Source organism: Lipophrys pholis (genome assembly GCF_963383615.2).
Source record: "Lipophrys pholis genome assembly, chromosome: 7".
Classification (NCBI taxonomy): Eukaryota; Metazoa; Chordata; class Actinopteri; order Blenniiformes; family Blenniidae; genus Lipophrys; species Lipophrys pholis.
Genome location: NC_137638.1, coordinates 31460423 through 31486567, shown reverse-complemented (window position 1 = coordinate 31486567; position 26145 = coordinate 31460423). Strand labels below are relative to the sequence as shown.

The 26145-nt window shown below is 41.4% G+C and overlaps 1 protein-coding gene across 1 annotated transcript in view; it reads left to right on the top strand.

Moving 5' to 3' along the window:
- Positions 1 to 26145, top strand: part of fras1 (Fraser extracellular matrix complex subunit 1) — a 442407-nt gene that overhangs the window by 290316 nt on the left and 125946 nt on the right. The window contains exons 33-40 of the mRNA XM_080467793.1: positions 5945 to 6082; positions 8252 to 8284; positions 10214 to 10345; positions 10732 to 10860; positions 10959 to 11206; positions 16125 to 16276; positions 17718 to 17880; positions 18524 to 18656. Coding sequence (XP_080323919.1) covers positions 5945 to 6082; positions 8252 to 8284; positions 10214 to 10345; positions 10732 to 10860; positions 10959 to 11206; positions 16125 to 16276; positions 17718 to 17880; positions 18524 to 18656 — 1128 coding nt within the window. The remainder of the gene's footprint in view (positions 1 to 5944; positions 6083 to 8251; positions 8285 to 10213; positions 10346 to 10731; positions 10861 to 10958; positions 11207 to 16124; positions 16277 to 17717; positions 17881 to 18523; positions 18657 to 26145) is intronic.

Genomic DNA, 26145 nt, shown 5'->3' with positions numbered 1-26145 from the left:
CAAAAGGAGTGTCTTCCTTGGATAAATACAATTTGTATGAATGGATAACAGTTGCGATGTGCTTTCCGAGCTCGTTTGTCAGTACTTTGGTTATTGTTTTAAGATCATAATTAAGTACAGCAATGGGTCTATAGCTGCCAGGGTCTGTTTCATCTTCATCTTTTTTAATAAAACACAGATTTTTGCTTCACTAAGAGAAGATGGGAGCTTCTTGGTTCTGAATGCATCATGAATCATTCTTAGCAATATTGGTGCAAGAACATCTTGGAAGGCTTTGTAGAATTCTGGCCCAAATCCATCAGTTCCTGCTGCCATTCCAGTGGGAAATGATTTGATTGCTTCTCGTACCTCAGATAAGGAAAAGTCTGAGTCCAGGCTCTCCTGAAAAACTGCATCGAGTTGTGGCAAATAAAGAGAGTCAAGAAACGTATCAATGTCTTCATGTGTAGCTGTTGATTTCGAGGTATAGATATCAGAGTAAAATTCTCTGTATCGGTTATTGATTTCCTTTAAGTCTGTTAATGCCTGACCAGATTTTGATTTTATTTTATAATGGCTCGTTGAGCCTGTTCTCCTTTCAACTGTCTAGCCAGTAAAGTATGTGGCTTATCACTAAACTCAAAATGTCTCTGCCTTAGTTTTAGTAGAAGATTGCTGACTTGCTCACCCAAAATGGTGTTGTATTCATATTTTAATTTAAGAAATTTATTGTAATCTGACTGGAGAAGAGAGTTTCTGTAGGCCAGTTCTGCAGCTGGTAGTTCTTTCTCAATCTTTTCCAACCTACTTCTCTTAATCTTTTTCTGTGTTGCTTCATAATAAATAATTTGTCCTCTGATGTAAGCTTTTAGGGTCTACCATAGTATTGAGTCACTCACCTCACCATTGCCATTGGTCTCCAGGAACTGTGAGATGTGCAGAGCGATGTGTTCCTTGATTGACTGGTCTGTAAGCATGGATGGGTTAAATCGCCAACTATAAGCTCGATTAGGGAGAGATAAACGGAGATTGAGACTGACTGGGCTGTGATCTTATTATGTTGTGATACTTGGTATGATCAACATTACAGATTAGTCTAGAATTGACTAATAAATAGTCTATCCGTGTGTATGATTTATGCACTTGAGAATAGTATGAGTAATCACGATCAGATGGATGCTTAAGTCTCCAGATATCTATTATGCTTTTGGATTTCATCAAATTATTAAGAGTTTGTACAGAAAGAATATTAGGTGGGGGGGCAGAAGACAGCCTGTCTAAGTACGGATCCAAAGAGCAATTAAAATCACCCCCAATCAATAAATGATTTAAGTCATCATCTGGAATCAAGTCAAATACTTTGCGAAAGAAAGCCAGATCATCTATGTTAGGACCAAATAAAAATCACCAGTGTGATGGGGAGTGAACTGATATGCCCAGTTACAATTATAAACCGGCCATTTGGGTCAGTTACAGATGAAAGAAAGCGAAAAGGTACAGTCTTTCTGAAAAGAATAGCAACTCCTCTAGCTTTGGATGTAAAAGGTGAGTGATAAACCTGTGAGATCCAGTTGGCTCTAAGGTTTCTGTGCTGGGTTGCTATTACACGTGTCTCCTGCATGAATATAATGTCAGATTTGAGTGATTTCAAATGTGCAAAAACTTTGCCCCGCTTGATTGGGTGCCCCAATCCTCGGACATTCCAAGAGAGCAATGACAAGGAATCAAGCTTATTATTCATTTATAAGTACCTAAGTAAGTCATGAAGATGAGCATAGGGCAACTAAACATGGTTACATATCGAAAAAACGAGCAAAAGTTCCAACTAGCAGCCAACGGAAAACAAAGAACAGAGTTTGTGACTATCAACGAACACATGAACAAAACCCCAACCCAATGCTTCCCCAAATGAAGCAGAGTTACCCCTATTCACCTCGAGAGTCACTAGCTACAACAGAGCAAACACACATACACAAAAAAAAAATCTCCCTCATACAGCCCCTCACTGGCACACATGGCAAAATTAAGTTTCTGAAAAAAAAACTGCTATGAATGAAGTCTTTCTTTAAATTATGCACTGCATTTTACAAATTTTTATCTGCAAACTTGTTGGCTTCCACCGGGTCGTTGAATATCTTCACTTGCTCTTGGTGATGTATGTGGAGCTTGGCTGGGAAGCGCAGTGAGTGACGAATCTCCTTCTCTCTCAGCCGCTGCACCACCTCACGGAAGCTTTGGCGTTGCTCCATAACCACCGCGGTATAGTCCGGAAAAATTAAAACTCTGTGTCCTCCACATTCCAGTGACCGCTGCCTCCCGAGCTGAAGAATCCGCTCTTTCTCTTGTGCCATGTGCACCCGTGTGATAATGGTGTGTGGTTTGGAGCCATCCGGTGGTCTGGGCTGCAGCGTGCGATGCGCTCTGTCGATGGTTAGCGGCTCGTTAAAGTCTTCCCCCAGTAACTTAGGAATCAAGGTGGAGACTAAATTTTTCGGTCTCCCTTTCTCCTCGCCCTCTGGGATGCCGACTATCTTAATGTTGTTGCGCCGGGATCTCCCTTCCAAGTCCGAAAGCTTCCCACAAAGCTGTTTGTTTTCCTGCTATAGTTCTGTGACCGATGTCTCCAACATCCTGGAGCCGGTGTTCGTCGTCCGCGGTCACGTTTTTGGTGGTCGTCAGCCTTTCAGTCAGCGCTTTCTGGGCAGATATGAGACTTTGAAAACCCTGCTTAAACTTGTCGAACTGCTCGTTAAAAGATTGTAGTAGCTTGTTTGACATTTTCTGCCAAATAAGTGGAATCTCATCCTCCTCCGTCTCGGTGTGAGAGGTGCCTGGATTTGCGACGTCAGCCTGGTCCCTGCGGCTAATAGCAACTTCAGCTAGTTGCCGACTTGCTCCACTTCCACCGCGTGTAAATTTACCAGACATGCTCATTTTCCACTTCTCGGCTGTACAGTAGAATAACAGACCGCTCTTCAGCAGGATAAAGAAAGCAGAGTCCAAATAAAAACAGTTTCAATGAATAAAATTCTGTGTGCCGCGAGGAGCTGAAGGAAAACACATCTACTCCATATGCTTCCCATTAGCGCCCCCCATGAACTTTGGGTCTTGACCGAAAGAATGAGATCGCAGCTACTGAAATGAGTTTTCTCCCCAGAGTGGCGGGCGTCACTCTTCGTGACAGAGTGAGGAGCTCAGCCATTTGGGAGAGACTCAAAGTCGAGCCACTAGTCCTCCACATTGAGAGGAGCCAGTTGAGGTGGTTCATCTGATTAGGATGCCCCCTGGTTGCCTCCCTTTAGAGCAGTGGTTCTCAAACTTTTTACACCAAGTACCACCCAGAAAATACTTGGCGCTCCAAGTACCACCATAATGACCAACACTATACAGTAGCCTAGTAAGCCTAAGCATTCATCAAAAACAAGGCCGAGGTTTTACTCCTAAAGAAGTATATTTAATATTGTCAGCCATTGTAACATTTTACACAGTTAGATTAGTAACACTACGCTCAAATATAGGAAAATAAAAGACTACTTAAATAATGATTCAATTAAAATATATTGCACAGAAAAGTTAAATAAACATTGTACTTAAATAAATGAGAAACAAACAAACAAAAAACTGTTCTTAAAGATTAAATAAAACTGTACTGTACTTAAATGTTAAGTAAATAATGTACTGTACTTGATTAAAAACAAATCAAAACAGGCTGCCTGAACTTCACACACTGCTGTATGGCTGCTTTCTGAAACAGACACACACACACACACACACACACAGCCCCACAGTGTGTGTGTAGGGCTTTTCCACCAAAAAGAACCAGGAGCTACTTCAGGGCCGGTGCCAGAGCCAGTTCTTGAATGAGCACTTCCAAAGAACCGGTTCTTTTTCCACCGTTAACGGAGCCAACTGAGAGCCACGTCATTGCATCACTCCATAACGTGATACGTCATTGATTTCACCAATTTGGCGCTGACAGCGCTCATCCAGGAACCAGGAGACGGACTGTATTCATCGTTTAGTCCGGGTCGCTCCATCTAGTTTGGCCTGAACCTCAGATGCACCAAAGAGCGAGAAGACATTACGTCTCTTCTTGTGTCTATTGATGTTTTTTCACGTCCGTCTTGTTTTAGTCCGGAGCCCCGGAGTGGACATTGATGGAAAGAAATAACACGTGTATGAATGTGGGGCTTATTTTTCAACATTTGTGCATTACATTGAAAATTTCTGCTGCTTTCACTTTATTTCTCGGTGTGTCTGAATCAAATGCTTCAACATGGAGAAGAATGGAGGTTTACAATGATAGGAAGCTGCTCTAAAAACTGTTTCCAATGGCAACCTACGTAAACACACTGATTAAAGTTCTTTCACGTGAAGCGCCGTTAAATGGCTCATTTTATACCTATAAAATCCAAGCTTTCATTTACAGTAGTATGTAGTTTGTTTTTTAGTTGCTGATGAACCAAAAGTATTCATTATAAAGAAGTTCTGTGGGTTAGAAAATAATATCGGAGCGTCTCGCGGAGCGCAAGGCAGCTGCACACTGCATTGCGCAGCGGTTGCAGCTCCTCAGCCTGCGGTCAGAACGTGAAACAAGACCTGGACGTGACGTTAGTTATAATAATGTCACCATGAAAAATAAACGACAATGGAAAACTCCTTGTAAATTACAGCCGATGCAGCTGACTGACAGCGGAGGAGCACGGCAGAGCTCTCGAGAGCCGCGGCTCCGCAAACGCGAATTAAATAATCCCGTTCCCTCGTATTATTAACTTCAGGGAACGACTTATTATATCATTCCAACGAGTATTTTTTATTTTTTTCTCTATAACCACTCTGGGGCTCTGTGTTCGCTGTAGTTTTCAGAAAGCCGGTACAGTCTCGCTTCCTCCTTTTAGGTGGCGATAACTCCGCCCCCAGCCGATGACGCGTCGGGTCCCAGTCTAGCTCCTCTTTGGTCCAGCAACGAAGTAGGGCCCGCGTAGCACCAGTCTAGCCCCTGTTTGGTCGGGGCTTTGGCAGTGGAAAGACAAAGAACTGGTGCTAAGGCTGGCCCTGGCTCCAAACTAGCACCTGGTTCTTTCCAGTGGAAATTTATATTTATTTCAGTGGTCCTTTGGTGTACCACTAGAGGGAGCCCCGAGTACCACTAGTGGTAGCCATACCACACTTTGAGAATGACTGCTTTAGAGGTTTACCAGGCATGTCGAACTGAGAGGAGGCCCCGAGGTCGGCCAGGACTCGCTGGAGAGACTGGCTTGGCCTGGGAGCGTCTCGGGGCCCTTCCAGAAGAGCTGGAGATAGTTGCGGGAGACAGGGATGCCTGGGCTTCTCTGCTCTCTATACTGCCATTGGGATCCGAAAGTGGGAAAGAAGAACGAAGTGAACCGCCACACTTCATAACATCACCTCGTCTAAAAAATTACTTTATTACACAACTGTTACAACACTATAAGCTCTCCAGCTAATAAAAAATAAAGAAAAATAAAAACTTGACAGTCATATTCATCACCTAATGGTCAGGCAACTTTGTAGAGACACTTTGGTCTTTGCAGCATTGTCTTTCCCTGTAAAGAGGCTTCAGTTTTGTGTGTTTTTACTGTATTAATGCAACATTAAATGAGACTTTTATCATTTATCTTTGGTAAACAACAACAAATAGATCTAATCCCCTTGTCACTGATTTACCAAGATCCTGTTTAAAAAATGTTAAATTTCATGCTCATTCAAACTTATTGTGCTTTCACTTTCCATTTTGCAGCTGATCAACTGAGAATAACGTCAGATGCAAACATGAGATCAGTTAGATATTCATGGTTTTCCAATAATGTTGCACATTGTACCTTAACCTATGAGAATAAACTCTTTCCAGTTTCTTTTGCAATTCGAATAATCTTCAGATGCTGCAGATTAACTTTGTGCAGTCTTTTTCAAATCAGAATTTAATGGATCTGTTTGTTTTCAGGGGCCATCGAGCATCGGGAGTGGCCATACACACCCGTCAAACATTTCACTCAGGCTGATGTGAACAATGGAAAGATCTTGTACAGGCCACCACAGGCCCCGTCACACCTGCAGGAGCTCTACCAGTACTCCTTCATCGGTGAGACACTGACTCACCTGGACACAGGCAGGCATCACTATATGTAGCATCCAGGCAGCTTATGATAAACATGTCACCAGCAGCTAACACTAAACATGTATCCACCAGCTAATGATAAACATGCAACCAGCAGCTAATGGTAAACATGTTGCCATTAGCTGATGCTGTACATGTAGCAACTGGCTAATGCTAAACATGCAGCCAGCCGCTAATGATAAACATGTAGCCACCAGCTCATAATAAACATGAAGCCACCAGCTAATGCTAAACATGTAGCCACCAACTAATGACAAACATGCAGCCACAGGCTAATGATAAACATGTAGCCATTAGCTGATGCTGTACATGTAGCCACCGGCTAATGCTAAACATGTAACCACTAGCTGATGCTGTACATGTAGTCTCCAGCTAATGATAAACATGTAGCCACTAGCTAATGATAAACATGTAGCCACTAGCTAATGATAAACATTTAGCCACTAGCTAATGATAAACATGTAGCCACTAGCTAATGATAAACATTTAGCCACCAGCTAATGATAAACATTTAGCCCTTAGCTAATGATAAACATTTAGCCACCAGCTAATGATAAACAGTTAGCCACCAGCTAATGATAAACATGTAGCCACTAGCTAATGATAAACATGTAGCCACTAGCTAATGCTAAACATGTAGCCACCAGCTAATGATAAACATGAAGCCACCAGCTAATGATAAACATTTAGCCACCAGCTAATGATAAACATTTAGCCACCAGCTAATGATAAACATTTAGCCATTAGCTAATGATAAACATTTAGCCACTAGCTAATGCTAAACATGTAGCCACCAGCTAATGATAAACATTTAGCCACCAGCTAATGATAAACATTTAGCCATTAGCTAATGATAAACATTTAGCCACTAGCTAATGCTAAACATGTAGCCACCAGCTAATGATAAACATGTAGCCACTAGCTAATGATAAACATTTAGCCATTAGCTAATGATAAACTTTTAGCCACTAGGTAATGATAAACATTTAGCCACCAGCTAATGATAAACATTTAGCCACTAGCTAATGCTAAACATGTAGCCACCAGCTAATGATAAACATGTAGCCACTAGCTAATGATAAACATGTAGCCACTAGCTAATGCTGAGGTTATTAGTGCTGTTAGGTTTAAACTGCACACAACTGTTGAAATTAGTTTAAATTAACTTTATTTAGTTTTTTAGACATATATTATTAAATTAGATTAGAGCCGTTTATTGATTTATTCACCTACCAAATAAGCTTCAAATGGAAAATGATTCTTATATCAAATCCTGAACCAATGGGATTACATCTCTGATAAATAAAAAAACCCAATTGCCAACCAATTTGTAACATGGCTGCACATTATCATTTAATGTGAAATGGGATAATAGTATAATAGGATAACAAGGCTTTGGTGTTGAAACGGTGAAGTGAAATACGATGTGAATGCAGAGGATGGAAACATTGTTTATCGCAGTCCAATCCTTCTTCTGTAATTTGGAGATTACAGATGTTGATGTTCTATTTGCAGCCTTAATGTATGCATAAACACACACACACACACACACACACACACACACACACACACACACACACACACACACACACACACACACACACACACACACACACACACACACACACGCAGATGATGAGTGGGTGGAGTGTTGACTCACGGTGTACGCCAGGTTAGAGCGACTGATGACTGTACTGCTCTTCTCACCTTATCACTCCAGACTACACACACACACACACACCCACACACACACACACACACACACACACACACACACACACACACACACACACACTTTTTCTTTTTATCTGGATTTTATTCATTGCTACTTAATTGTTGATAAAGTTCAATCATCCCAAAGTGAAGCCATCCACAAAATAACTTCTTGATTAACATTTGAAGAGAAGGTTGAACTGTTTCTGTAGGATGATGAGAAGTATTTCAAAGAAGCTCTCCTTTTAAAGGATTTGCACTCCGGAAAATAATCTCACATCAAAGTTGGAGTAATTTAGTCTTAATCTGGTTCATAGGCCTCCAGCAGAAACTTTGCATTATTAAATCATGTTTTTGTTCTGTCAGCTCGGTCCTGTTTAGTCTCTCATTTGTAACTGGTCTCTTGTCTGAACCCTGCAGGTCTACCCGAGTCGCTCAGCGTCTACTTCACAGGTAGAGCCAGCAGCCGCCTACTGCTCTCCCCCCTCACCTCGTCTTCTTCCTCCCTTCAGTCTTTCTCACTTCACTTCCACGTCTTTACATCTCACTTAAATTCACATCTAAATAATATTTGCTCCAGTACTCATTTCTAGTATCAATCTTACATCCTGGATATCTAGTACGCCAGTCTCCTTCTTCTTATTGACAATTTGTTGTGTTTAGGCGAGGGAATTCTGTTTGTCAGCTCCTGTGTACTCAGTTCCTTCCATCAAAGGTCCCTTCAACCCGCTCTCTCCTAACACTCACTTTTCTTTCATTTTCTTGATACATTGTACAAAGCCAGGGGGTTAAGGACTTTGATTGATTCCACGAAAAAAAATTATTCTTTAAGAATATCCACTCCGAGAAAAATATCATAATTCCGACTTCTGAATTTCAGTTAGATTTCTTTTTCTCTTAATCATGTATGGAATAAGATTAGGACCACACCAAAAAACAAATGAAATAGTAAATAATTCACAATTCTGATTGTATTTCTCAGATAGATAGATAGATAGATAGATAGATAGACAGACAGACAGACAGACAAACAGACCGACAGACAACTTTATTGTCATTCTGACAATTACATCAGAGATGCACTGCTGAATGAAATTTTGATGCAGGGTCAACTATAATACACTTAAAATGTACCGGTAAATTGCAGCAATTAAAGTAAAATTACTGGACTTTTTCAGTGAATAATGACATTTTACTATCAGAATTTTATTATCGGAATTTCTACTGAGAAGAAAGTCTGTTTTTGAGGGGTTTGTATTGGCCTTTTTGTTTATATTTTACATATTCTGTTTGTCTTCAGTTTTTTCCCCTCTTTGGTCTGCATCATGTCCCATGTCACCTGTTTGGGTGATATATATATTTTCTTTCCTTTCCTTTCTGCCTTGTGAGATTTACTGTGTGGACTCCTGAACGTGCTTGAAAATTCGTTACAGACTGGACTGACTCAGAAAAAGTGTCATCTAATGTGATAAATAGCTCCTTTTTATTCCAGGAAGATGAAGTCAAAGGCATTTTTTAAGCTCAGTTTGGTGGAGCTGTAACATTTGTCCATGTCTCCATTTAAAATGTCTTTTTCAGCAAAATTTCAGAAGTTTTTGTTGTTAATAACATTTCACTGAGATCAGTTAAAATGATGAAATACATTCAGTCTTGTTAACACCAGCAGATTAAGGAATATAAACCCAGAATAAAATGTTTTTAATCACACCTGAATCTGTCGTACAGATTGTCCTTAAACAGTGAAAAATATGCGCTATCACTGTTGAATCACAATAAATTGAAACCTACAGATTCACAGCCTCTATATAAAAAAACAGATTTATTTCACATATTTCTGAATGTGCAATGAGTTGAAACCTGTTTTTCAGTTTCTTCTAATGAGAACTACCGCCCTGATATGTCTCTCATTACCTTTGTAATATTTCTCGCATCTGTATTTTATAAAATTCTTAAAAAATAAAAAGACACAATGATCAACATAATAATAAGGTTTAATAGTTTTAGCTGTATTGTACCATTTCCTTTTTTAAATCTTACTATTAAAACTTTTTCTAAATATTTTAGGGACCGCTCATGACAAAAAATATAATGACAATGATTTTACTAGGAATAAAGACGATAACATAACTTCTCAATGATGTAAGAAACTATTTGAGCCATTGACATTGTTATGTACATTTGAAATAAGATCTGTCTTGTTTATATATTTGAAAATATTTGTGTGTGTGTGTGTGTGTGTGTGTGTGTGTGTGTGTGTGTGTGTGTGTGTGTGTGTGTGTGTGTGTGTGTGTGTGTGTGTGTGTGTGTGTGTGTGTGTGTGTGTGTGTGTGTGTGTGTGTGTGTGTGTGTGTGTGTGTGTGTGTGTTTGTGTGTGTGTGCCAGTGTCAGATGGAGAACACACCACTCCCGAGCTGGACTTTGCCGTCCTGCTGCTGTCCAATCACCAGCAGCCGCCAGTCTTCCAGGTCCTGGACCCCGTGCTGGAGGTCAGCCTGGGAGGACACACACCCATCGGTAAGAGAAGATCACATGAGCACTCACACATGAACCGCCGGGCCAAATAGTGGTGACTGAGAAACACTGGAGATCCGGGAGAGGTGAAGGAGTCTATTTGTGTGAAGACCTAAATGAAACGTTGAGATCTCACAGCTCCACTGTGTCCATACCTGTACATAATAATGGCATGGTCAGCAACAACTATTCACTCCACTTCCAAAATGTGTGAGTTAAGCAGACTTACTTTGTTATGTACGTGTGTGTGTGTGTGTGTGTGTGTGTGTGTGTGTGTGTGTGTGTGTGTGTGTGTGTGTGTGTGTGTGTGTGTGTGTGTGTGTGTGTGTGTGTGTGTGTGTGTGTGTGTGTGTGTGTGTGTGTGTGTGTGTGCGCGTGTGCGTGTGCAGGTGGTCAGCAGTTGGCTGTAAGTGATGCTGACACGTCTCCAGATGAGTTGGAGTTTGAGCTTGTGGAAGCTCCGGTCCACGGAGAACTGATCCAGACTGACAGCAAGACAGACGGACGCATGACAAACGGTAGGATCACACACTTACAGTATTCCATTGATTTGTCTTTTTTAATGTGTTGGACTACTTCTGTCTGAGCTGTGAACACGTTGATCTGTTTTCTTCAGGAGACGTCTTCACCTTCAATGACGTCACTCGTAAAGGTCTGCAGTACCAACACGCCGGCCTCTCCACTCAGGACGACTCCATTACGTTCTCCGTTAGCGATGGAATCTCCATGGCGACCACAGTGGTGCAGGTGGTGGTTCTGGGTGCTGGCGGCAATGGGCCGCAGCGGGACCTCACAGCCACGCTCTCACTGGAAGTGGGTGAGAAGAGCAGTACAGTCATCAGTCGCTCTAACCTGGCGTACACCGTGAGTCAACACTCCATCCACTCATCATCTGTGTGTGTGTGTGTGTGTGTGTGTGTGTGTGTGTGTGTGTGTGTGTGTGTGTGTGTGTGTGTGTGTGTGTGTGTGTGTGTGTGTGTGTGTGTGCGTGTGCGTGTGCGTGTGCGCGTGCGTGCGTGCGTGCGTGCGTGCGTGCGTGCATGCGTGACCTGCCAGAGAAGGAGTGGAGATTTTTCATTGTCAAAAGAGCTCACTTGAACTACGATATGCACCATTTGCAAGAGCAAAGTAAAGCGAGAAGGAAGAGGAACCCTCCTCAAGTCATTCATCCACTAATTTAATCGTACATTTGAACAACGAACTCAGGTTTAGCATTAGCTAGTGGCTACTCAGAAGCAATATTGGGGTCAATATGAAGTTGAAATGAATAAACAGGAAACTTATTGAAATAATTAATGCAAAGAATATGAAATAATAGGATATTGTAAAAGTTTCTATAATTGTTCTTAATCTGTGCTGTTTGTTTACTCTCAAAAAGGCAGGATTAGATTGGTTAATGGTTCACTTGTCTGAGCCACTGTTTCCACCTGGTTGTTCAACTGCAAAGGGCAGATTCATTCATTCATCTTCTCCATTTCCGGCTGGCAGGGGTGTCAGTCTGAGCACCGTCACCCAGATCACATTGCACCGATTAAGAACCGCCGGTGTGGGACATGAACCCACTACCATGAGATTGCGAGTCTCATGCTCTACCAACTGAGCTAGCCGAGGGCACACAAAGGGCAGATGGTGGAATAAAATTTTGATTTGAAGTGGATTTAATGAATATCATGGGAATTTCCTAGTAAACAAAAACCTCAGGGAGAAAGAATACACAGGAGAGTGATTTGAAAAAGTTTAAGACAATTTTATTACATTATTCTTGCAAGAAGAGACAAAGTCACAGTACAACCTTTGCATGATTGTCCAGGAGTTTGCCTAACTCTGAAGTCAGACAATGCCTTCTTAAAGGCTGAAATTGTTTTGAGAAAGATCCACCTTCTTCTTGCACTGAAGGACACCAGAAGTACAGCAGAAGTTCCAAGAGTGCTGACACAGGTCATCCTTGAACACAGACTGCAAACTTAAACATCATTCTTTATGAGACAAAACCAGATTTCTGTAACAATGTGTTATCAGCAGTTTTGTTTCATCAAGTTTCACGTAATAGACATTGCAGTTGAAGTGACAGTTGATCTGCGGCTACCTCAAATATTGCCTTTGATATGTGAATAAGAACCATAGCTCTAGCCAGCCAGCCGTCATTTAGACGGTCAATTTTCGGAAAAGACGGCTAATAAAAATGTCAAAGCCACGTGTTGCTCAAAGCCTCTAAAATATGTGTATAATGACCATCACTACTTGTCACTGTCTAATTTTGCTTAAATTCATCTTTTTTCAGCAAAATATAGCAAACTATCGGCTCGAGTACACATATCGTAACTGACTTCCGGTTTGTATTATGCCCAGTAACGAGCAACGTGATTGGTCAATTCATACCATGTGGTGTTAACCTTTTGAAAGGCGGCCTCTGTCCGGTGTCAGGACAGTTTTTGCTCTTGCAACAGGAAGAGGCTAAAGACCCCTGCATATTCCCTTTTTGAACCCATAAGAACAAGTAGAAAATTCGGCAGTGATGTCAGCCAGCTGCCGAAAAAAAAGCTTTTTCGGCAGGACTGTTCATACTCCGATAAGAAGCTGCCAAACTCGCAGGCCACGCCCCCTCACAGCAGCCATATACGTCTGTCACGCGGCGTTTAAACTTTTCAACTGCACAGTATATTTCTCTATATTTATCTGAACTGTTTCAGTAATAAAAGAGAGAGTTTTTGTCCGAGCGCGATGCTGGTCTGGTTTTAACTACAGGAGCCGACAGCTGTTTGTGATGCGTTCAGGTGCATCACGTAAGCCTGCACTCCATAATTTTAACGAGCTGCGGCGCTCATACAGTAGCGATGTTACAAGTTAACTATGATTAAAATGTGACTGTTAGTCATGAGCGAACTGGAACACGCATGCGCAGCACACGGCAGTGCAGAAGTTTCGGCAGTGCGGCTCCTACATAGTTCGGCCAGGGCGGTTGGTAAAGCTGAAACTAATTTCTTCGGCCAAAAGGAGCCGGCCGAATGAACTGACGTCAGTTTGTTCGGCAGGACCCCGCACTGCCGAACTTTTGTCTTGTTCTTATGGAGCTTGAATTGGCCTTAAGAGTCTCCTTCTGTTACTGCCTTTATTAGAAGTTGGCATGGCTTCCTGAGTGGGGGGAACGCTCATATAATAAGTCGCTCCCTGAAGTTAATAATACGAGGGAACGGGAATTTTTAATCCGCGTTCGCAGAGCCGTGGCTCACGAGATGCTGCCGTGCTCCTCATGTCAGTCAGCGACATAGGATATAATTTAGAAGCAGTTTTCCATTGTCGTTTATTTTTCACACTTTTCATGGTGACATTATTATAACTAACGTCAGGTCCAGGTCTTGTTTCACGTTCTGACCGCAGGCTGAGGAGCTGCAGCCGCTGAGCAATGCCGTGTGAGGCTGCTCCACTCCGAGACACTCCAATATTATTTTCTAACCCACAGAACTTCCTCATAATGAATACTTTGGGTTCATCAGCAACTAAAAACTAAACTACATAATACTGTAAATGAAAGCTTGGATTTTATAGGCATAGAATGAGCCTTTTAACGGCACTTCACGTGAAAGAGAGCTTTAATCAGTGTGTTTACGTAGGTTGCCATTGGAAACAACCTCGCTTCCGCCTTTTAGATCGCGATAACTCCAGTGATGACGCGTCAGGCCCCAGTCTGGCTCCACTCTGGCCCAGCAATGAATTGGGGCCAGCGTAGCACCAGTTTAGCCCCTGTTTGGCCGGGGCTTTGGCAGTGGAAAGACAAAGAACTGGTGCCAAGTCTGGCCCTGGCACCGAACTAGCACCTGGTTCTTTCCGGCGGAAAAGCCCCCTCAAGTCAGCTGTCCATCCAGAACCGGGAGCCCCACCGACCCTCACCCCACCGTCCCTCAACCCCCCGATCCAGAAGTGAGGCAGACCTAGAGCGCGGCAGCAGCAGCAGCAGCCAGCCCACCCCACCGGGGGAGGGAGACAAATGGAGGGGCCACCCCCAGCGCCGCAGCGGGCACCCCCACCAGAAAAGGGAAGGCAACCCACCCCCAAGGCCCCGAAGCCCCACACCCGCCCGGCCCGGCCAGACGGCCCAGCCGGGACCCGACGCCCAGCACCCCACCCCACCCCGGAGGGACCACACCTGGCCCAGAGCAGACACCCCCAGCACTCCCCAGACCAGGCCGCAGCCTCCCCAGCATAGACGCCAGTACCCTCCTAGAACGCAGAGCCAACAGCCTTAAATAAAAGGCAAGGTGTGAGATCCGAGCACCGACTGTTACAAACCAGTGAATGTCGACAATAAATACACAATAATCACCAAGAATTGTTCAATTCAGCTGACAGGCGTTTTTTAACAAAAATGTATTAATTCAGAAATAATTATGAAATCATCTCATAAATCAACACATTTAAGTATCAAACGACATCTAACACAGAGATCTAATCTACTAAACAGCAAACACTATGTACAAAGGGCGTGTGTGTGTGCGTGCGTGCGTGCGTGCGTGTGAGTAATGAGGGTCAATGGGTGTAATGACCTCAAACGTCCACCAGGTGGAGGCAGACGTTGACGGGTCAATGTGAGTGGGTATAGCGACCCCGAACGGACACCAGAGGGAGGCAGACGTCGGGTTCAGTGCAGTGACCGTGACAATCACTGGGGGTGGGCGGGGGCGCACAGAGGGGGAGCGCATTGACTTGATGCGTCCACCACGTGGACGTCAAGAGCCAGGTGGAAACCCAGGTGACCACTAGGGGTGTTTGACTCGCACTTTCTGGGGACCCGGTGGTTGCTTAGCGATCAGATAAACAGAAAGCCCTTCGCATGCGCGAGGGGGTCTCGGAGCGAGCGATTTCACCTACTCACGTAAAGACCAGGCGGCTTTGTCGGCCTGGTTCTGAGCGCCGGAGTTCTAACTGGATGTCAGAACATGCAGTCAGAACTCTGGTGATCGTGCGGATGTGGTTTAGCGGCACCAGAAAGCAATTTGGCTGCTAAATGTGGCTATGTGTGTGAGCTTATCTCGATCAGATAACACGAGCGGCGGCGGACGCGCAGGGTGCACGCTTGAAGTCGGGTTAGTGAAGGAGGGAGAGGGAGAGAAGAGAAGGACAGAGAGTTCTGGCGAGGTTCGGTTCCGAGACCCGGTTTTCCCACACCGAGACATGAATCTCTCTCGGCGGTCGGGAATGAGAAGCGATGAGCAGTTAGTTGGAAGGGAGTTTCACCAAGTTTGAATTTTGGACACCTGTGATGTCCGGGGTCGGTTCGATCAATGAGTGGCTGGCAGCTATGAGCTCTGCATTCGCTGCTTAGTTTCTATTGGTTCCCAACCTGGGGGTTGCAGCCCTCCTCGGGTCGCAGCCTTAATCCTTGCGGTTTTATGGCCTGTTCATTGTTCCTGGTGTCTCTCCTCTGGGGGAAGACACTGATGGAAGAATTCAATGGAGTATTGAGCCCAACAGATGCTTTTTTCATATTCAGATGTATTACTTGTTGGCCATACCAGCAAGATAAAGTTTGTTTATTAGTATCTGCCAAATGTTTCATATTGGTACATTGTTAGTTTTTATATGTGAAGTAAAAATAAATCTAAACTTTATGAGCTGTGTTTTAAATGTTAAATGTGTTTTGAATTTGATCTGGTAGAAAGTAGTTTGAAAGCTATTATTTGTGAAGGTTGCAGACCCCTCAAACAGGCTGTGAGCACCTCAGAAAACATTGTTTCCATTCTTCACAGTCTGAGTATCACATCTCTTAACGCGTGCTGTTCACCAGGACAACGTCTCCCCAGATGAGCAGATCCGTATCTATCTGATGTCGGTGCCGATGTATGGCATCCTGACCCAGAGCCGGTCCACGCAGGAGCACCACGAGCTGAGGGAGTACTCGTCCTTCACCATGGAGGACATCAACCGGCAGCGGATCAGGTACGATCAGCTGTTAGCAGGTAGCTTCATGTGACTTCATGTAGTAAGATGTTTCACATCACATACACGTCCAAAAACCACCGTATTTGTTCATGGGAACAATTTTAACTCATGCATTGTTGTTTATCTTTGTGCATCAAGCTGCCAAACCTACAACAGGAACTATTCAGTGATTATTGAAGTATTATTTCTTGTTTCCATTACAAGAGTCACTTAAACAAAACTGCATATACACACTGTAGACTTTTACTCTCCTGGTGTAGTATAAATGCTACTTCAGAGGCTTCTAAAAGCAGAATATCAGCATAAAGCCTGCAGCTATTAACTTTTAAAAAGCCTTTGTCATTTCCAGCAGCTATTATTGGAGTGGCAATAAATGTTTATAAGCATCCAGGGGAGAGTACATTAGCAAAAAAAAATCAGAGTTCAGTTAGCAGCTGTATACAGAAACAGGACTTAGCTGAACTGAAGCTGCGAGACTGTACTGTACGTACCCACAGTAAATCCCCACAACGTGTACATCCAGAGAGGACCCCACTCATTCACAACGTGAAAACTATTCTCACTAATGGAATGAGATGTCTGCAGGAAAATAGTAACCTTTAACTAAACTACTGAAAGCTTTATGAGCCCACTCATACAGTGGCTGCTGTAAAGGAAACATCTAGTTTCGATCTTCTCCCTCAGAAACAATCCAAATGTTTCCTTTGTTTCAGCACAAAAAAGTAGACAAAAACTCTGTTATCCAAACATAAAGCTGCTCTTTAGTACAAAATAGGGAATTGTGCAAAAACCACATCCTTCAATTGTGGCTTTTTGCTGCTTTGCTTAATGTGCATGTGTTCACAAATTCACCCTCACCATTCATCTTTGATGCTAATGCTAACATTGATCTGCCAGCTCATGTTCAGTATCATGTCTGTCACTGAAATTAATTGCCATCACTTTTGTGTTTTCTTTGTAGTTTTTAATTTTACACGGTCGTCCCTCTGGTGGGCTGATTTTGTACCACAGGCCACATGTTTCACACCAGCCTGGTGTTCATCATTTAGCATGATAGGTCTGATATAATCTGGTAGTGGAGAGTCGTCCCCTGAGAGCTGCTGAAATCAAACATCAATATTCACGTGCAAACAGTTTCATCTCCATAATGTGGGCCGGTCGTCGGGTAGTTCCACTCTGTCAGTATTACTTTGGCCTCTGTGGTGTTGGCTCATACAAACAAGAGCTGGGAGTTGCTTTGTGAGAGAGAAGGGGATAAGACATGATTGCACTGGTGTGATTTCAAATTTATTCAAGCTAATCAGAGATTAGCTGCTCATTGTTAAAGGATGACTGAAGCTCAGCTTTCACCAGTCACTCATGTTGATACATAGAAGGATATTCATTTAAAAAGATGTATAAGATTCAGACATGGCTAAATGAGTCTGTCCTTCCTCAGGTACATTACTACAGTGGAGACAGGGAGTCAGCCTATCACTGATATCTTCCACTTCGTTGTTGACGATGGAGACAACAATCGCCTCAACAACCAGATGTGCACCATCACAATCACTTCCAAGCCCAAACAGCCTCCGGTGGTCACTGTGAGCAGCGGCATCAAGGTACTCAAACACACAGGACCAAAACCCACAGGCCTGTTCCTAAAATACATTGAAATGTAAAGAAAGAAAGGGTTGTGTATTTAAACAGAGCTGCAGTGATTTGCGCACCTTTACCTGCATCTTAAAATAGTCTCTGTTCTTTAAAGGAGCTTCTCTTTAAGGAAACAGTCATTAGTCAAGAGCCTAAATCCAAATGAGGGAAGAACAAATGGAGAAGAAGGTGGTGTCACACCTCATGTGGTTCTAGACCCTTCAGTCAGTCTTTACTGTGTGATAAACTACTGTCCCTGTATACAGCACTGTGTAACACTTCATTGACCACTGGTACAACTCCTAGAACACTGTAAAATATGTGTATATTATCAAACAATAAAGGATGTAGTGATATTATCACCATTGTATGATACCTCTGTATAAACCTATTGAAAAGTGCACAATGAAGCAGAATCATTCATTTTTCACCATCTATAATGTAGAAATGTGTCTGATGGGAAAGTTAAGTCAGTGGATGTTCTCAAAATAAAAGTTACCGCAGACATTATGTTTATGTTTAGTGTGACTGTGATTGTGATTATGCGGTCTGTTACAAGAGAGACCACCCATGAGACTTCACAGCTACTTCCTGCTTGTCTCTCCTGTGCAGGTGCAAGAGGGAGGTCGAGTGCAGCTTACTACCAATCACATCAAGGTGTCTGATGTGGACACGCCCAGTAAGGACCTCCTTTTGTGGCTCGTCACGCCTCCAAAACACGGCTTCATAGAAAACAGGAACAGAGGTGAGAGCTGCCTGGTTACATCCATTCAATCACTTCTCAAAATTTAACAACCTATTCAGATGATCTTTTGAAATTTTAGGCATTTTTACAGAAAAATGACACCGACATCGCCTCAAAACAAAGTGATACAAGGTTGTGAAAGTACTAACATTGCTGCTGATATGCCTGTATACTTGTAGGTCTATGTATACAGAAGAAGTGTCAAGTGTGTGGCTGAGACCACCACAGTGCTGGATGGATCTCCTGTGGTGTAGCTCCCATCTGTCTCAGCTTGGCTGTGTTGTGGATTAGCATGTCAGTTACCGAGCTGCAGATAAAACGAGTGCAGATCCAGTGTTGAAGCTCCAGTGTTGAATGTATCTAGTAAATGAATATTTTTAAAGGTTGTTACTTATTATTATTTTTTCTTTTTCTTTATTTCTTTTTTTTAAGGATTCTACATGTATATTCTGGTATTTGTCCTCCTGGCTCTTAAACGTTTAGAATATTTAACAGAATTATTTTGTGTGTGAGCTGTCTAAGAAGAAATATATGTGTTTTTTACACTCTGCAGAAGTAAAGCATTGTGTTTTGATCTATAACTGGAGTTGAGGCCACATGTGTCTTTCCACAGAGAAAAAGACTGAAGTCTGGAGTCATTTAATTTCTAAAGTCAGTCTGTTTGTGACTACAGTGAAGTCAGAGTATTAGAGCCACTGCCAGGTCTGACCCTGGTTACCATGGAAACAGAGATGCTTTCCTCCATCAGTACATCCACTGAAGCAGCAGGACGTGGCCAGCAGCTGCTAATTAGCAGTCAAAGAGTGGAGCTAAAGAGGGTTTGTTATGATGCTGTGAACATGTATCCTCTGAAATGTACCAGCACTTAATCAGGACACCAGGAATGCAATGCATGCTGGGAAAAAAAACATGCTTTATATTTGATTAAATAAAGACAAACAATAATGTTTGCAGAAGGATTTTTACCATTTTTAACGAACTGTTGGACTGAACTAACTCTAAAGAAACGTGAAACTGATGAAATGATGAATATGGCGTTTAAGTGCTATTTGCTGTCGTCTAAAGAAGACAGAGTTTTCTGTCAACATGTCCACGCTGAGTTTCTTTGATGGCCTTTCGTTACAATTCAGCAGTGTGAGCCGCTGTGATAGGATTTATGAATTCAGCAGACACTGCAGAGGCCGCTCAGAGTTACTGTCACTGTGCTGACGATTGAACCTGCACACACGCATTTTGTTTTCGTTTTATTTCCTTGTCTTCAGCAGCTCTGCTTGTTTTTCCGAACAGATTGGCTAGGAGTTTGCTGGATTTTTTTATTCCATCTTCAATGGTATCCAAGTCTAATCTCTGCGGTTGAATCTATATTTTTTGGTCAATTATTTTGTTTAAGTACATTTTTCATTTTAAGTCAGTTAACAAGTGTTCCTCCTGGGAGGCAGCCAAACTTGTCTCCAAGGCTTTGATTTTGTCTTTTGATTCCTTTTCCCTTTTTAGATTTATATGATGAATAAGAAATGATTTTGCTTCTGATGACTTGTTTAACTGTCTCCAAGAGGGCACAGGCAGATACATCATGCAAGTCATTTGTTTTTAGTAAAGTTGTCCACTGTTTTTAAAGAATGTAATGGAGCAGTGATGTGTGAAACGTCTCATTGTCTGATAGGTGCAGTGACTGTTTGATTAGTGACTGTCAGAGTGACACCTCCACATTGAGAGGAGACAGTTGAGGCAGATCCGGCATCTCCCTGCTCGCCTCCCTTTAGAGGTTTACCGGGCACGTCCAACTGGGAGGATGCTCCAAGGTTGGCCCAGGACTCACTGGAGAGATTATATGCCTGGTTTGGCTTGGAGTCCCCCCCAGGAGAGATGGGGGAAGTTGCAGGGGACAGAGATGTCTAGGCTTCTTTGCTCTCTATACTGCCACCACGACCGTATATGACAGGGTTGTCCAAACTCGGTCCTGGAGGGCCGGTGTCCTGCATGTTTTAGTTCTCTCCCTGCTTCAGCATACCTGAATCTAATGATGTCATCACCAATGTTGTGGAAAAAGCCCAATAACGAGCCCCTCATTGCAATCAGGTGTGTTGCAACTGGGAGAGAGATAAACCCTGCAGGACGCCGGCCCTCGAGGACCTAGTTTGGACACCACTGCCATATGAACTGTTAAAGAAGAAGATGGATGGAGAGTAAGGAAATTAAGAAGTTATTAGCTGACAAGGTTATCCATTCACCTGAACACATTGTAGATTAAAACATTAAAAGTAACATACCAGCTCTTCTCGTACCTGTTCACACAGAAAAACACGTGAGCTGATGTTCTCCCAGTAGCATGTCTCCTCTCTGATGAATAAAAATACACACAGCACTCATGTTTAGGGTTGCCAACTCCCTGAAAAAAAAATAAGGGACACCTCACTGGCAGGGCGGGTCGACCCAATTGTGGTCACCATTCCTTGCGTGGTGAATTATTTTTTTGCTAATTCTTTTCTGTGTGTGAAACAATTTTTTTTACCATCTGACTTGAACCTGAATTTCAGAAGAGGCATATTTTTTTTTATATGAACCCATTTTTTTGTATGAACACATTTTATATGAACACATTGAAAAATTATTTAGCAATTTATTTTTATTGCAAAATACCAAAATTAGAATAAAATCTGTATTTTTCTTAAATAGAAACCTGTCTTGCTTCATAGAATAAAAAAATATATATGTCTTTAACAGAACTCCATCTAGCCTAAATTACAACAGAATAAATAATTTATAAAATTGTATAAATTAATTGAAAACTATAGAAAGCAGAACATTCATGTAATATAGCATGTTTAGTGCAATAACAAAAGTGCAAACAGAAAGTCTGTGGAAAAGTTCTAAACATAAAATATTTGTTCCTCTAGGTGAATAAGGGTAGGCTACAGTTGAAGTAAAAATGATTGGACTCATGAACTCAAAAGCTCAATTTTACATCATGTGCACTCAAAAAAATAACTCATTGGATGAAATCAATTGTATTTTGGCCAGGTTTTCCATCCAATAAAGTTTCTTAGCTCCAACTCAATTTGAGTTTGTTTCTGCACATCAATTTAATTGCGCTCCTCTAACTAAATGTTTTCATATTTTACCAAACCTAACGAATCGTATATGTAGGGATTTCTTACCTCATAATAATTGCTAGGTACCATTTATGTAGTGCAGTCCACCCACGGGGTACCGTTTATGTTGCGTTTTGGCAGTTTGGCTATCAATAATGATTAATAGTTATCAAAGATAGCTATTAATTATGTCATTGAAAATTTTATCTAATCTGTATCAGATACCTTGGGAGCACCACCTGTTTAACAGGAAATGATAACCAATTCAGTTATATCAGTCTCATATACTAAACAGTTACTTAGGAATTTGAACTAATAGTTGAATTAATTACAATTACCACAATTAACTGTAAAGCTTGAAGGATTTTGGAGTTCTTGATACAGAAGAGGTCGACATTTCATTCACCTTTGTGCACATTAATAAGACAGCAAGTATGATTCCAAAAATTATATTTATTTACAATGAAAACAAATACAAACACAGATTCTAACTACCTATATACAGCTAGGTGTGTGTGTGTGTGTGTGTGTGTGTGTAGTGAGAGGGAGAGGGAGAGGGAGAGGGAGAGGGAGAGGGAGAGAGAGAGAGGTGGAGGTGGGAGTGTGTGTGTGAGATGTGTGATGGACCTACAAAACAAGATGGCGGATCACAATAAACTACATTCCAAATGGAGGTTACCAGAGAGCAGGAAGGCTGTCCTCAGTCTCCACCATGTGCTGGGAGAACAAAGGGAAGCTAGTCTTTAGCGTCTGCTTCTTGTGTGTCTCTGTTAAAGGCCTATTTCTAGAATGAGTTGATGTGAATACGATTTGTCTTGTAAAACGTCTGGAGTCGTCAGATGGTGTTCAGTTACGTGTGTGATGTCTTTGATGCGATATGTGTGTGTATGTGGCAGAGCTAACATTGGTTTACAGGTTGATGACTACTCCTGATATCATTATTAATAGAACTCAATCACTGTAATAGAATCAACACATCTTCATAAAAGTTAAACAGTTCTATACAGAGCATCAGGTTTAACTAATCTCAGGTATTTGCCCAGTGCACTGATAAAAATATTCTGCTCGATCTACTTATAAAAATTAAGGCAACTTTTTGCATCATTTATTTATGTTGACCAAGCAAGATTGTTCTTTGTTTAAACTACCTACTTATTTTCTTACATGAAAAATAAAATCCAAGTAAAATGAACATAATTTTTTCAAGTAGACTACGCAAAACTAAACTTTGTATTAATTACAAAATTTTTTCAATGTAGTAAATGAAATTTTGAAGTAAATCCAACTTGATTTTATTATGTAGTTCAAATGAAACTAAACCTTGTATAAATTATTACCTTTTTTCAATGTAGTAAATGACATTTTGAAGTAAAACCAACTTGATTTTATTATGTAGATCAAACAAAACTAAACCTTGTATAAATTATTACATTTTTTAATGTATTTGACATTTTTAATTAAAATGAACTTAATTATGTCATGTACATCAAGCATGACTTTGTTGTTTTCATATACTTTTTTAGATATTGAAAATTAATTCTGAAAGGAAAACATTGAAATTTGAACACACGGTGCACAAATAGCCATTGTATTACTTATTTTCCTGATTACTCACATGAAGTGAGAGTTTTAATTTTAATGTTTTATTTTAAATTAAGAAAGTATTCCTTATAACATATTTGAATTGCATGCCTTATGATGACAGTAAAACTTAATAAGCCAAGTCCTTGGTTTTTCCTCGGTTGTGAATAGTGCAGCAAATGAGTGACATTGGGGGAAAAAATGCATTTCTCATTTCAGAGTATCACTTTTTATTGTGCCATGTCTTGCTTTATTTATATACACAGACCATGGTGCACATCTGAACAGCACACACAGAAACAAAAATATTGTGCGTTTATCCTAGCCCAAAAGGGGCTTTACCAATGGAAAAAAAGGAAAGGCCTCCAAGCAATCAGGACTTTGCCCTATCAGACCAGAGACATATTTTACAGCCAATCACAACAACACTTATAAAAAGATGGCTGCTTGTTCCCCCCAAAAAACTTCCTCCAATCAAAGTAGAATGAAACATTTGAATCGTCTGAAAACATCTGACAAGATGCAACAGGCGACAGGCAACCCGGTAAAGACATCTTGACTTGTGTGTTCAGTTCTGCCTTCTGGCCTCAACCTGAGTTCCATCAATCAAATAGCTAGTTCAAGCTATAATACAAAATACAAGTTAAATCAAATCGCTGAGATTCTAGTGGTTTCTAGGCTAGAAGTGAATTTCTTAGAACATTTAAAGTTCTTTTGTTGTCCACATTGACAAACAAACAGCAATGAAAAACACACTTTTATGAAAGTCTGAACATCATAAATCCAATTTGGCAAAAAAGTACCTTAAAAAAATAATACCATTATGGCATGGAACAAAGTTAACAAGATTTTTACCCAAATAATTACTGTTATTTCACTGCAGAACAGTCAGATTTCTTAAATACCCTTATAATCTAAAACAAAAAGCAGGTTTGCTTGGGTCAACCAGAGCCATTTAAAGTTCAAAACGATGAGGAAATCCCCACCCAAAAAAAGGGGCACTGTACATCAGCATCAAAACCTCAAAGCTTGCAGTGTAACCTGAGAAAGTGCATTATAAAACAAAAAAGGGTGTCACTCAAACTCTCAACCTTCAATGTAGTGTGTGTGGCTTTTAGGCAGGAAGACTGACTTTAAGATCATGCACCTTGGAGGACATTCTTTTGTTGCCATCCTCCTGCTCAAGGAAGATCTTCTGAAAGACCTCAAAAGTGTACTTCAGTTTCTTAGGGTAGCTTAGTTCCAGGGCATAGATGAGGCCCATGAGGTAAGCACAAGCATGTGCCACATTGGGAACCTCAAAAAGTACTTCAGTTCCCTCGATGGCGACCCCGACTTCTGTCTGGCCTTCGCTCCCAGCTTTGCTGACCACAAAGATGTTGAGAACAAACGTCGTAAGGGCATCCTGGACATTTGCAGCATCATCATCATCATATATCTGCGGAATACACAAAAGACAATCAAGCCTACATCTTTATCAATAAGAGGGATGCACAGAATTCTTCATCATTATGTCTCTTATCAGCCAGGAGAAAAAGGCAAGTGTTGTGAAGGTATTGGTTAAAAAAACAACTAAAAAAATAAAACAATCCCTCTTAATCTACAAGATGTATTTCACCTACAGTAAATGTCATTGTGTTGAGTTGTGTTCAGTGCTTGTCACAGAACACGGGCATATCGCCAATGGAGACTTGTGGCTTGGTAAGGATGTGTAAACAATTTTCTCTTATCAACAAATAAATTAATAGGAATCTCAAAATAAAAGAGATAATATGGCTTACTTTGCTTATTTCTAGCAGGTTTATAAAGACCCTATTGTATTGTATAGTGTATGTATTTATTTTCATAAGTTAAAATACTTACCAGTAGTTTAGAACCTGACGGCAGATAATTACTTCAACCTTTAGCTGTCCTAGAATTAAATGTTTTGTCTCAAACAGGAGGGCTTTAAATTAGAGTGCTGGCGGAGGTATATGTTATTTACCTGGTAGTCCTTGATTAAATCCTCCATATTTTCTCCAAGATAGAGAATAAGGCCTCTGATTACAGCTTCTCTTCGGGACTCAATGATGTTGTCCTACAACAAATTAGATATGAAAGAATGTTATGTACAGATATCATAAAACTATTTACAAATGAGTTTATGTTGTAGCTATAAGTACCTCATTTAACATGTCAAGGGTCACATCAAGCTTCTTCCCCACAGCTCCTCCCTTCCTCCTGTACAGGCTCAACAGTTTAGGTGAGAATTGATCCAGCTTCCCAGGAAGGTGGACTGCAACGGCTTCAGTGTGATCTCCGAAATTCCTCCTCAATCTAAGAGACGAAGACAGAAAAGGAAAGAAAAAACATCACTAGACACAGAAAAAATTTCTGAAAAACAGGGAAGGAAGATGGGTATTAAAGTAAGAACAAGAAATCAATGAAGTCAAAAGACAATTTCAAAAGCCATTACACCCTTCATTTTAAAACATTTAAGACAATATTAAAATATACATACTTGGGAAGGCTCAAAGAGGGCAGGCCATCGAGCTTTGATGTCAATCACTGGTGGTTTATTGAGGATAACATCATTTCGACGGAGTGAGAATGTTTTTGCCATCTTCTCACTGATTAACGTCTTGTTGTCTCTCTTCTTGTGCTCATGAAGAAGCTCCACTCTCTCTTTTTCAAGGGTTGCCTCAGTTTCACCTTGAGGATGAGATGGGAGGTAGTTTACCTCAGATTTCTTTGCCTTCTTCTTCTGCCTTTTTTGCTGGAGTTTTATCTGCAGCTGATTTTCTCTTCAGACAGTTTACATTTAGCTCTGTCAATCC